Genomic DNA, 14,684 nt, shown 5'->3' with positions numbered 1-14,684 from the left:
CTTGCCAGTATTCCAATTCATTTGCTCTCTGTTTTGCATGCTCCTAAGGTTGTCATGGTAGCCTTAAAGCGGCTTATGAGTAATTTTTTTTGGGGTTCATGGAATGGAAAGCAAAAGCGTCATTGGGTTAATTGGAACAATATTTGTTCCCCGATTCGGGAAGGAGGTTTGGGTCTTCGGAAATTAGAAGAAGTCCAAGAATCTTTATTTATGAAGCTTGCTTGGAATTTATTGACAAGTGATTCTTTATGGGTCAATTTTTTCAAGCAGAAGTATGTGAAAAATCAGCATGTGACTTTGGTAGATCAACGGAAAGGAACATTATTTTGGAAGCATATTGTGGGTATGATTCCAAAGATTTTAGGCAATTCTTGGTGGCGGGTGCGGAATGGTAATGTGTCCTTTTGGAAAGATCCTTGGCTAAAATTGAGAGCTTTTGTAAACTCTTGTGATATATCTGATTATCCTTTATTGAAAGTTAGGGAATGTCGGCTTCAAAACGGTTGGGATGTGGATTTGTTACATAGATTGGTGGGGGCAACTAAAATGGAAGAAATTCTAAATTGCCTTGGTGGACAAAAAGAGGGTGGAGACTTATTGATTTGGAAGCCAACTCTAAATGCGGTTTTTTCCTCAAAATCGACTTGGGATTGTGTTCGTGTTCGTGCATCAAAATCTGAATGGGCTACCTGGATTTGGCATTCAGCGCTCCCAAAAAAATATTCAGTTACCATCTGGAAGGCTTTTAACTATAGCCTTACTGTTGATAGTCGAATTAACTCGTTGGGCATTCATTTGGTTTCAAGATGTGAATGTTGTACACAGGAGTGTATGGAAGATCAAGACCATGTCCTCGCTTATGGGAGGATTGCTGCAGATATTTGGAAGTGTGTCTCTCTACAGTTAGGGATACCTTATGACTCGCAGAGATCATGACGAGCAACTATGGAATTGTGGTTTCTGCGTGCTACTCATTCGACTCAAAAATGTACTCTACTTGCTCTTATTCCTATTATTGTGACTTGGTCCCTTTGGGTGTGGAGATGTAAAGCACGTATGGAAGGTAAACGTGTTGCTATGAGCTCTTTTTGGGGTTCAATTAAGGTAGTCATTGCATGGGTGGGTGTCCGGTTACGTTCTAGTAGAAAGATAATTGATGGAGACGAAAGAGTGTTAAATTTTTTCTCTATTCCAGTTAAACATGTGAAGAGGAAAAAACTTCTTTTTGTGAATTGGATGAAACCAAGCCCGGGTTGGTTTAAATTAAATGTGGATGGGAGTTCTTTGAAAAATTCAGGTCGCATGGGTGCAGGGGGCATTATTAGAGATGAGAAGAGGAATCTTATTTGGGTTTTTGCTAAAGAGTTGGGATATGGCTCTAATAATGAAGTTAAGCTCATTGCTCTTTGTTATGGTCCTCAATATTGCAAGGATTTAGATATTAGAAGAGTGGAGATTGAATTAGATTCGTTGCTAGTGGTTCATTGGTTGCAAAAAGGGAGATGTGGTATATGGTATCTTAAAGATTATTGGGAAAAGATACAAGATATTGTTGCAACCTTGGAGGTTAAGATACAATATATTTACAGAGAAGGCAATGCAAGAGCAGATTTCTTGGCCCGTTTGGCATCTGATCAGAAGAATGGTACATGAAATTCATACAACGATGTGCCACATTTGCTAAAAGGGATTTTGAAAATAGATAAAATTGGTTTTCAGGCTATTCGGTTATAGGCTTGCTTTAGGTGGTCTTCAGTTTGGTTGTGTTTAGTTTTTTTTTTTTTTTTTTTTTTCTATGCAGGTTGGCTTTGGTTTTTTATGAGATTAATTAAGACTGTATTTGGTTGTTGCATATCAGCATCCAAAAATTTCTAAATCTTTCTTGAAATCTTTATCTTATTACGTATATTCACTTTACTCACTCTTCCTTAACTAATTGGAGTGCATCGATCAAAATTATCTTACACTGGATAAGTCCGACAAACCTTATTAGAACATTCTCATTGGCTTTCCTATAACTTTCCATATAATTTGACTAAAAAACACACTTTTTAAAATCTTCTCCTAAATTTTACTTATATTTAAAAAATCTTTTATATCTCACTTTTCATTTTTTCTCAATTCTATTAAAATAATATTTTTTTATTATTTCTTTGTTATTTTTTCTATTCCTTCGTATGTACATCTTTAACTACTCATTTTTTTGGCTTTTCGAGAATGATCCAAAGAAAACTTTTTAACTTATGTTTTCACATTTTCGTAATTATTTCTTATTTGGTATACCCATATTTTCAATTTTTCATCTATAACAGTTTTTTTAAAACTACTCATCTCACTAAATGATAATATTTTTAAAATTAGTGCTTTTTTTATAATAATATTTTTAAAAAATATATATTTTCACAAATGGCCAATTTAAAATAAAAAAAAAATTGGATCATCTCAATTGTGACAATTGTTTTCAAATTTTAACTATAACAAATATGAGTACGAAAGAAAGTGTAGATGATTTGAAGAAAAATTTATTTTATTTATTATAATATAAATATATATATATATATATATATATATAAAGTGATTTATAGATGAATCGTAGCTCCCCAAATGAGTTCTGCTAGATATAGTCATTTTTGCGTATTCATTGCGTATTTCATTAATGTGATTAATTAAAGTAGGTATTTTATATTAGCGGAGCCAATCACATTAATAAAATATATAAAGAGTACGCAAAAGTGACTGCATATAGAACTTTTATTTCTTAAAATAGGAAATTGGATAGAGAGGTACTTTTATCAAAAAGTTAAATTTATTCCCTAAAAGTTAGGGATTTGGAGGGTTTATGGAAGCGGATGAAAATGCTCTCTTGCGCAGTTATATCCTTTGTGGGCAACTCAAATATATAGAGAGAAATAGTGCCCGTTGCTGGTGTATTGACTTTGTAGTAACATATATGATTTATTTGTAGTGTCCGGCTTGTTTGATAATTTTTCTTTTAGGAGGTCAATTTTTGAAGAGAATGAAAAATACAATGTAAATTTCGTCAAATCTTAGAGAAGATGAATATGGATGCTTGGAAGAATGAGAAGATATGAGAATTTTAGAAATAGTAGTAAAATGGTTTGTGAGTAGTAGTGAGATAGTTTGAATTAAGTATTTGTTGAGTTTTGGAAAATGAGAGAGAAAAAATTGAATAAAAAATATTATAAAATTAAAATATTATTAAAATATAATTTTTTAATATTATATTTATTTTGAGATTTGAAAAAGTTGAAATATTTTTTATTTTTATTTAAAATTTTGAAAAAATTATAATAATTAGTTTGAAAGTATTTGTATTTGAATTATGTTTAGAATGAAAATGAGATGGGATGGGATGGGATGGGATAGGATGAGATGAAAAACTTTTCCAAACATCCCAAATTTCTTCATATATATTTGATGGATAGTGATAACGGTACCGCTAGTCTATTTAAATTTTTTTTTTTCCTCTATCATTTTTTCAACAATTTTTTAATATCCTTAATCATTAAGAAAAAAATATAAAAATAGATATACTTTTATTAATAGTCACTTCCTTAAACATTAAGTTAAAAAAATTTTAAAAATTGAGCAATAATTTTAAATATAAATAAACTTTCACACAATTATCATATAACATGTCTACGTGGCATTATCAAATATAAATAAAATATTCTCGATACAAGAAAAACTATAATCTTATTATGATATGAATGGAGAAAAATTATGTTACTATCATTATAAATACCATCCATTTTAAATAAAACAATCTTTCTTCACAAAAGTGTTTGACAGAGGATATAAGAAAATTGTTAAGGGTTAAATACAAAAATTCTTTTTTGAAACTTTTAATCTTGTATTTTTAACTTTAATCAAATCATTTTTTAATAATCCATTAAACTACCATGTAAGTACCAATAACTGTGTGTCACGTGTCATATAAAAAATCATTTCAATAACAAAGATTTAGATATAAAGAATAAAATACTTAGGAAGAAATACTTAAAAACATAAACTTAGAAAGAAAAAAAGACTAGGTGTAGAAGTTAGATAAAAGCGAGTTGAGTTTGACTTATTTCATGTTAAGAATTTATTGGATAACTCTAGTTGAAAAGTGGATGGACAAGATTGGAAGATTGATGAAAAAGTTTAACTTTTTTTCTTAAAGTAATTTTATTTATTGATTTTTCAAACAATGCGTATATAATAAATTTTTAAGAAAAATTTTATTCATTATTTTCATACACATCACACCACATTTTTTTTAACTTTTTTTTTATTCTTTTTAAACTAATTTAATTATTCTAATTATCATATATATACCACACATTTCATAAGAGAAGAAAATAAAAATAAATAAATAAAATTATACGTAGTTTGTAAATGATCAGTAGAATTTTTTATAAGGATTGTTTAGATTTAAAGATAAGATGAGATGGTTTCAGATGAAAGTTAAATAAAATATTATTAAAATTATTATTTTATAATATGATTATTATTTTAAAATTTAAATTATTTATTATATTTATATAAAAATATAAAAAATATACAATAATAAGATAAAATAAAACACCCTATAAATCCAAAACGAGCTCTAAATTGAACTACACTCGGGCAACACCACGGTTTTAGACAGCCCATGAGCCACTTGGGTTTTAGGCGACGTTGCCTACCTTGCGCCCAAATGGGATGTACTTGCACGCCTCTTTTTTTTTTTTTTTTTTTTTTTTATAATATTTTTAATATTTCATTTTTTATTTGTGACATGGAGTCATTATTGTCGATGTCATATATAAATAAATTATTAAAACTCTGATTGAATTAAAATTAAAATATAAAAAATTCAAAAGCAAATCCAAAAAGCAAACTCTTGATTATTTTAAATATTTAACTCACATTAATATGATTTGGGGTGAGAAGGTGGTAGATAGCCTATTTAAGATGGTCCCAACTCCCAGATAAAAAGTCATGCAAAATTTTCAGTAGGACCCATCAATTATTGGGTCCTGACCATCGTGTTCTTGCAAGTAATCCACAGCCACAAAGTACGATAATTAGATTGTGCACTAGCTTCCAAATCAAGCGCATTTATGTGTTAAAACAATGGAACCAACCTACTGTTGCCATTATTTCTCGCTGACTACCATCACCAACTAATCATGTTTAGCTCAACTTTCATAATTTTTCGCCATAAATAAATGCACATTTTGGCAGAAAGTTCACGAAATTGCTCAACTCCAACCCCCAAGTGCGCAATTTTCCTGCAATGTTCTCACCATTTCTGCTGATCAGCAGTCACATTTGCACAGCAGTGTGTTCAAGGCTCAAGCACGTAGGCCAATGCTAACAGAAAAAAATTTTATTTCATCTTCACCTTTATCGTATTGTCTGTTGTGTCGCATTTTAAATGCCTTTTAATATCAGTGAATGAAATGCTAATCCTAAAATATGTAATACAAATCAAAACTCTGCATTCACTTCTTGGAGCCATGACTGATGGAATTTCTTATTGAATTATCCGATATGCGTCTATGCACCCCAAGATTAGTCGAGATTATGTTTCGAGATCGCCGGTACCAATAAAAAAATATTTTTGAAGTGTCTTTGTACTTAAGAAGTTAACTTATAAATAACCTTCAAAAAGTCCATATTGGGGAACCAAGATTTACCGTCAGAACAACTGAAAGTTGGATACTTACCCGGAAAGTAAATGTGAGAATGCATGGGCCAGAAGTCGCAGGCAAATTCCAGAGCCATATATATATACATACAGAATGGGCAACCCAAGAGTCCAATAATTCTGGGAATATGGATGCCAGAATGGACACTCAATAAATTGCGCATTGAATGAGATGTACCTCAGCATCAATGAATTAGAAAACCAAATGAAAACACTCCAGATTTCCACATGGCAGTGTCAATGACTTGAAGACCAAGATGGGCAAGTGCTATTGCAGCTCCAACTTCCGATGCAACTTCACCAAACTTTCAATCTTTCATGGACAGAGCAAAAGCTGGTCTATGAATCACAGACAATAGCGTTACCCTTTAAAGAGTGCATTATTGCGTTACCTTCTCAGCAGCAGAAATGCGAACAGCAGAAGAGAAACCAATGGAATCAACTCCTCAGACTTTTCTATCTCCTGAACTTCTGTGCATTACATGCTTCCCCCAAAAATTCTCACAACTAGTTGTTGAACATTCAAGAGAAATTAGTGCTACAAAAGCATACAAAGTAAGCAAAACAGATTGATACAATTAGCAGCAGAAAAACGTCATATATGCATTGAAAGAGAAGAATTAGAAATTTAGTAGCACACGATGGGGAGAAACAGATGGGTTTTTTTATTCACACCATAGGCACCCAAAAACAATCCACTTACATACAAGAGAAGAGAACACATTATTTGTCACGCGGATAAATCTAAGAAATGGCTAAGAATACTGAGCAAATTCTCAAACGCAGAGGTCATACAAGGAGGAACCAGAGCTTTTTTTTATCTTTCACACACCCAGTTACCGTCCAGACTGTTACATTCAACATAGAGCATGCAAGCCAAAGGGAGAGCATGAACCACGGTTTCTCATCTTCATAAGTGCCCAAACGCAGCAAAGCAGTTAGCTTTTCTCACCCACCACCATATTCCAACAAGTACAGGAAGAACTGAATTTGGATCACCGGTTGTGGTTGTACACAATTGTAAAGAAATGCAATATATTTCTGCAAAAGCACAATCTTCAAGTCCCAAGTTGCAAGCATGCTCTTGAGAATGTTGAGACTGAGTTTTAAACGAGCAAGCAGCACCAAAACCAGAGACAGCAATCTTAAATACGTTCCCGAGATGCCACAAATTATATAATTATTAGGCTAGATTTTGCATAAGCACCCTACTTCAGAAACACCCTTTGTACCTTCAATTGTGAAGCACAAACCCTGATACTTAACTCACTCCATCCTCCAACAAAGACCCCCCCAAAGCCTAAATAAATGTGGACCCTAAACCCTGATTAATCTTCAAACAGAGTAGCAAATCCCCTAATGAATTGCCATTCATCCACACATATTTTCCAAATCTCCACAAACCCTAATTCCTTCACTCAAAGCTAAAAAACCTAACCCTAAAAAAATTCACTAAAAATCCACTTCACTGACACGCGAAAAAGGAAACGAGCGATAAACATACATATATGTTTTATATACCAAACTACGAACCCCGCCGCCGCCGCCGCCGCCACTGTTACCACTACCGCACAAAAAGAGACTTGATTAATCAACGAGGGTCGTCCTCTCTCCGACCTGAACTTCCCTGTGCGCCCGACAACGAAGCCAGCAAATTCAGATGTCCCGGAAGGTAATTTCCCACTCTAGCCGCCGACGCCTCGCCCATCGGTTGCTGCTGCTGATGATGATGATGGGTAACAAACAGGGACGGTTGCTGCTGTTGCGCCGCCTGCGCCTGCACCACCATCTCGTGCGACGGCGCAGCAGCGAAGCCCCAGAAGTCGGGTCTCGCAGGCACCGCCCAGAACCCACCTGAAGCAGCGGACCCGAGTATCGAGCCCATAGTATGACCCACGGAGACACCGGAGCCCTCGTCCTTGACATCGCCATCCTCGTCGGCCCGGACGCGCTTTCCCAAGATGAAGGGAGCGGGTCCCAGCAAGGGCTTGTGGTCCAGAGAGTGGGAGAGGGACGAGGAAGTGGTAGAAGAAGAGAGGGAGGTAGAGCCGCCGCCAGCTCTAACGGAGACGGAGACGGTGGAGAAGCTGGCGGGGGTGGTTCCGGTTCCAGTGGCGGCTATGATAGAGGGCTCGGCTTGGCGGAGAAGCCACTCGATGGTCTGGCCGTCGGACTTGTGACCGAGCTCACGAGTGAGCTGGAAGACACGGGCGGCGCAGATGATGGGCATGCGGATGCGCCTGCCACGGCCATCAACTTTGCTGTGACGGTCCTTAGAGGGGGGCTTCTTGACGGAGAGAGCACCGTTGGAGGGTGGCTGCTGCCTCTGGGGTTCCAATAGGGCGCCGTTGGTGACACCGTTATTGGCTACGTCGGAATTTGACATGGGTCTTCGTCTTCGGTAGACCTAGAGAGAGAGAGAGAAAGAGACACGAACACAGAGAGAGACAGAGGACAGCTGTTTTTATTTGGTTTTTTTAAAAAAAGGAGAGGGTGTGTTATCAGCAATGGCCACGGAGAGAGAAAGAGAGGTGTAGTTTGGAGGGTGGAGAGAGAGAGGAGAGTGTTTGGGAGGGGAGACAGAGAGACTAATGATTGAGAGGCAGGAGCTGGTGGAGACAGGAGGGGGGCACATGGGTGGTGGGTCCCTCATCTAACACTACACAACACCACACAACCAGCTCACCCTCCCTCTCTTCGCTTCACCTAGTCTTCCCAATTGTGTCTTTAGCTTTCTCCTGGTCTTCTTCATTGTCTTCGGCATCCTTGCATGTTTTTTAGGTTTGGTTGAAACGTGCGTTTTACGCGCCTCGTGCGAGAGGTGATCGACATCCCACCCCAACGAATCAATTGGCAGAGGGATTTTTAAAGTCTTGGGAGGGGCGGGGACCACTCCTGTTGCCGTACTTTTTTGTTAAAAAAAAAATTGAAATTTAAAAAACGGTGTCGTGTATATGATCCATCCATCCATCCAAAACCCAGCAGTTGGTCCCGGGAAGTTTCGGCCTATACATATTTGGACAGCCTCCGGAGCACTGAACAACAGTTCCTAAGTCCGCGGTAATTAATTGTTGTTGTTATTATGGTCAAGCCACGTGCTTATGAAATTTCCCTTTTGTTCTTTTTTATCTATTTATAAGCTCACTCATTTCTATCGCATGAACGGTTTCTCTCCATCATCCTCTGCCATTATTATTTATAAATTATTTATTATTTTTTTATTATTCACAAAACGTAGCCTAAATTTCTAGCCAGGCGTGTGACGGTCACTCTGATCACTGTTTCATAAAATAGTGAAGTAAGTCATTTTTATAGAATATTTGATGACTGCGTGTACTTGAGATAGATTTTGTTGATTCGCCTTCGTTATATTGGCAAAAATTTTATGTGTATTTATTTTTATATATTTTTTTATATATTCTAAAGATATGATTAGTTATATATTAAAAATATAATAATCAATCAATTATATCAGTAGAGTGTGTAGGAAATATACAAAAGTGACTGTATGTAGTATTACTCTATCTTGATATGCACATTCAATCTCATCTTGTTAAAGTTTGAATCTGAACGTGTAACTAAGGGTGTAAATCGGTCCAATTTAAGAGATGATGGACCAGTCCATTATTTTCTCATACTGAACATTCATAAGAATTGGTTCGGTTCAATTCGGTTTAGTTGGTCTGTTCGGTTTGATATAATTATTTTTTTATTTTTTTATTTTTTTCTTCAAATAAATTAATAACAAAATTTATTTAAATTATTAAATTAAAATTAAGTTAATTATTAATACAGATTATAGGGATGGGCAGTGGGCCCTGCACCCCACTACCACGCTCGCGGGGGCGAGGTGGGCAACACCACCCCACATCTAGTTCCCCTAACGGGGGCAGGGTGTGACGCCCCCAAATTCCGTTTGGGATCGGACGGACATTTGAAGCGTCGAGACATGCAACACAAGGTTACCTGCCCCCGTTCATGACATATAAGATGCAATATTCCTAACATGCATCTAACAATATGCAATATTCGCAGCGGATAAATTTTTTCTTTAGCAATACTATGCACCAAATTGAAAATATCCCAAATGCTTAAAACATACTTCATACATAAAAATCCATTGAACAACTAAGATCACAATACTAGTCCAAAATGGTTATGATCCAAAAAGTAGTAGAGATGCAACTCAATCGTACAAGTAGTAATTTACGTTAATTACTATATCAACATTTATGTCGCACCGTCACTTAGTCAACTGTGTCTAGTTGATCAGCTTCTGATTCTCCTTCAGGTCCTGTAACAAGATCTACCATTCGGGGGGAATGGTAGTTGGGACTACCAAAGTGAGATTTGATTACAAATCTCAGCAAGTTAACAAAAAACTTCCATACAGACTAATGATACATGTATGACAGTAAAAGCATAAATGCATAATCAAATTCATAAGTAATTAAAGCATAACTTAGCGTACAACATAGCATAATTGACATAGCTTAAATTGAATCATGAACTGAACTTGACTTGACATGAACTTGATCTGAAACTTGACTTAGCATGAACTTGCTCTGAAACTTGAATTAACATGAAAAATACATACTCCACAATTGTTGTGGCCCCATGTATTCTACACAAACTTGACTTAACATTAAAAATACATACTCCACAGTTGTTGTGGCCCCATGTATTCTACATAAACTTGACTTAACATGAAAAATACATACTCCACAGTTGTTGTGGCCCCATGTATTCTACGTGTAAATACATACTCCACAGTTGTTGTGGCCCCATGTATTCTACACAAACTTGACTTAACATGAAAAATACATACTCCACAGTTGTTGTGGCCCCATGTATTCTACGTGTAAATACATACTCCATAGTTGTTGTGGCCCCATGTATTCTACACAAACTTGACTTAACATGAAAAATACATACTCCACAGTTGTTGTGGCCCCATGTATTCTACGTGTAAATACATACTCCACAGTTGTTGTGGCCCCATGTATTCTACGCATCACAATTGTAGTAAAATACATACTCCACAGTTGTTGTGGCCCCATGTATTCTACACAAACATAATGTACTCAAGATGAAACGTGACTTGAACATAACTTGAAATACATGACCAACTTGAGATAGAAACATTTCGTAACATGGCATAACATATAATAGACAACATATTTAACATGACATACTTGCAACAGTGAATATTATATGACTTGACATACATGTAATAGATGGCATACTTAGCATGACGTACTTGTAATGTACAGTAATACATAACAGAATATATTATGTAACAGATAAAAATTGATGACAGAATAAATTCTGTATAATAAACAATTACGTAATAACTTGGCGTGGCATGACATATATGATAACACACATACATACACTATAGTTCTTTTACTTAGCACACATACACAGTAGACTGCTAGTAAGTTAAAAGCTAACTTACCTCGATCTCCGCGTTTCTTATAAAACCTCAAGCGCGATCACGAGGAACTGTAATTAGTGATTCTAAAAGTTAGTACTAAATCACTAATAATTTGAAATATGGAAAAATACTAACTTAAAGAGTAAAATTTCCATTTTACTTCTTACATGTAGGAAAATGACCGTTTTACCCATAACTTAAGGATTTTGCATACTAACTTCAAAAGTCACCAAAATTTACATGCCTCATGTAAATTTTATCCTCAACTCAAATATCAATTTAGAAAAATTTAAAACTAATCACAACTATTAAAACTCCATAGGGCCGAAATTCTCATATGCTATTTCTATTGATTTTTGTTTCTAACTTGTTTTGATCAACCTTTTGATCTATGACTTATAAATATGTGATCTTCAAACCAAACCATCACATGGTTTAAAAAGATGTCCTAAAACATATATAAGCTTCTAATTTAAGATCACATGGTTAAAAATTAACCAAAACATAAATTTAGCCAAGAACATCCACACTTTGGCTTATCTGAATATCTCTTTGTATAAAATTTCATATCTTTGAAACTAACATCAAATATCTTCAAAATAATAATATAACATGTATATAAGATGCTTAGGATCCTCCAATAAAATTATCAAAGTCATTAGAATAGGTTTAGACCACCAAAGAGTTAAACTTTCTCAAAATAGAAACTGTTTTTCTTCTTCCAGTTTCTAAGTTTCTAAATCTAAGCAAATATTTCATCAAAACCTTCAATCATGCAAAAATCCTCAACCAATAGTCATATATACATGTTAACAATACTCCATAAAAATTTCGGACCAATATCTATCCATTAGCTTGGTCAAAAACTCCAAACTATAACATATTCTCCAGTTTATCTCCCAGAATGACCTTTCTATAGTTTACACAATATTTGACTGACCAAATGATCTTCAAATGGGGCAAATAAGATATCCATGTAAACTAGACTAAAAAAGGAACAACTTATATGAAGGAGACTTTATGATAAAACACTTACAACAGCTTCGAAATGGGCATGCAAAAGAACTCCTAAAAGCTGTCCTAGAGAGAATGTTTGATATTCTTTTAAAGAAACGTGTAAATGAAGATAAGTTCGTGGATAATGGCTGGAGATGCTTATGGAAGAGATAACTAGAGAGAATGTTTGATATTCTTTTAAAGAAACGTGTAAATGAAGATAAGTTCGTGGATAATGGCTGGAGATGCTTATGGAAGAGATAAGGGAGATGATAAGGCTGGAGTTGAGAGTTGAGTGTGGTTTTCTCCTACCCAAAATATCTATAAAATATTATCTCAAAATATTCTATCCAATAATATCTATAAAAATCAGCTCAATATATTTTCCAAATGTGGAGTAGACTTGAAAGAGTAAGGTAGCTAAAATCTTTCTATGTGTATTTTAAATCTCTATTCTTAAGATATTTTCCAAATGTGTATTTTGCTTAGGTGTCATGATCTCACACCTTGATTTCCTTCACAATTCCATCTAATGGTTTCTCTTTGTGCCAAGTATCTAATACTATTCATTATGTGTGGTTAAGATCTTGCCAAGTGTCCAAATAAAATATCGTTATCCTAATTTGGACATTTCACACTATGATTTTGAAAACACTGCGCTCAGTACATTTACCGAGGTTACTATTCACTCCAAAAATAAACGTAATAAACTTAGTACTGAAAAATTCTAAATATTTAATTAAGTCTAGTGGTGTAGACTATAATGTATTCTGACACTTTTAACTATCTCAAATAATTAAAATCGCATTTCTAGCACCATAGTGAGTGATAACACTAACTATGTTGACAGGCTAAAATTTATGCGATTAGTCGATTCGTGTAAACTTACAGAGTTTTCACGAGGTTCCTAAAGTCAATAGAAATTCCTTAATTGAATTTCTAGCAGGCTGTTACACAGGGGCCCCACCCCTATATATATTATATATATACAAAAACATAAATATATGTTTATATATATAAATATAAATATAAATATATATTTATATTTTATAAATTGTGTATATATAAATATATATATTACAATTTATTAGACTTGTTTACAAAGTATGCATTAGCAAATTTAAAAATTATATAGTTTAAAACTACTATATTAAAACTTACATAAAATATGCACTAGTAAATTTAAAAACTACGTAAATTTTAAATTATAGTCATATTTACAAAATTTAATTTTACAATTTAGATCTAAAAATATATCTATGATCACTTTTTGATTTAGAAATAATTTTAAAATATAATAAAATGTAGTTTATATTTAAAGTGAAAATAAGACGGGGCGGGATACCATTCCTGGGATGCGAGGGCGGATGGGAAAACCCCACCCCCGCACCATGCGAAGCAGGGTGTGGGGACGGGGCTACCGCGTACCGTATGGTACGGATAGCACCCCTAGCAAATTGTGTAACTAATTCATTAAAAAAATATTTTATATGGTCAATGATAATAAATTAGATAAAAATTACACCATTAAATTATATAATTACTATATAAAAATAATATTTTAAATTATTAAAAATATTTTTAAAATATATATAAGAGTTCGGTCCATCGGTTTAATCCGATCCAAAATTTATAGACTCTAAGACTAGACCGAATACCATTCGGTTCACACTTTTTAAGATTGAGACCGATCGGTCTAGAGTTCAGTCTTGTTGGGTCCAATCCCAATGAGTTGCTACAATCAATTTTTTCAATCTGGACCAACCGGCTTACACCCTTACATGTAATTATTATTTGTGTCAAAATAATAATATATACAAATATAAATGTACAAATTTGTATGTCTTTTATGAAAAAGTAGAATCTACAGTGAAAAAAAAGTTAGGTGAATAAAAGAATTACGCAAAAATAATCTCATAAATTAACAAAGTTTCATTTGACCTGTTATATATATTTTACAATATAAATAATTTTATAATCTGACGAATTACATTAAAATACGTCAACTAATAAGATTATTTTTATATAATATTTTTATAATTAAACTATTTCTCTTTTTATTTGATTTGTAATATTACAATTTGTGCGATTGATTCCCAAAGTAATTCTTAGAAGGTAGAGATCATAGAGAAATCAAAAGGGTACCTAGTAGGCTACTAATTAGTCAGTAAAATTCCTTAGTTGAATATTCTACAAAGACCATATTGACGTCTCGTCCTACGTCGGTAAGTCTTCCACGGACCAAGAGATGTGAAAGAGAGAGTGAAGGATTGAGGTCATTGACGATGCCATAAGAATCTTGGGAATGTATGTTGGTTTAGATTGGTTGATACATATCGTCATAACTGAGTGAAGCTAATTCTCATTTTTATAAATTAAACTCCAATTCAAACCAAACTCCTCGTAAAACCAAACCAACCATATTTACAACATTAGCTTAGAGCATTCTCAATAATTTTTATATTATACAAAAAATATATATTATTTAAAAAGTAGATTTAAAAAAGAGTTACATCTGATTATGTAAAATGAAATGTAGAATACATTTAACTA

At 34.0% G+C, this 14,684-nt stretch overlaps 1 protein-coding gene across 1 annotated transcript; it reads right to left on the bottom strand.

Annotated features, from left to right (window-relative positions):
• Positions 1–6,340: 6,340 nt before the first annotated feature.
• LOC122310858 (transcription factor TCP7-like) lies at positions 6,341–8,410 on the bottom strand. Its single transcript, XM_043125060.1, has one exon. It carries the CDS (start codon positions 8,082–8,084, stop codon positions 7,290–7,292), a length of 795 nt encoding a protein of 264 aa, XP_042980994.1. The 5' UTR covers positions 8,085–8,410; the 3' UTR covers positions 6,341–7,289.
• Between the last annotated feature and the right edge of the window lie 6,274 nt (positions 8,411–14,684).

Source organism: Carya illinoinensis, chromosome 5 (genome assembly GCF_018687715.1).
Source record: "Carya illinoinensis cultivar Pawnee chromosome 5, C.illinoinensisPawnee_v1, whole genome shotgun sequence".
NCBI classification, from domain to species: Eukaryota; Viridiplantae; Streptophyta; class Magnoliopsida; order Fagales; family Juglandaceae; genus Carya; species Carya illinoinensis.
The sequence above is the reverse complement of the archived record's forward strand: the minus strand, read 5'-3'. Positions and strand labels throughout refer to the sequence as shown.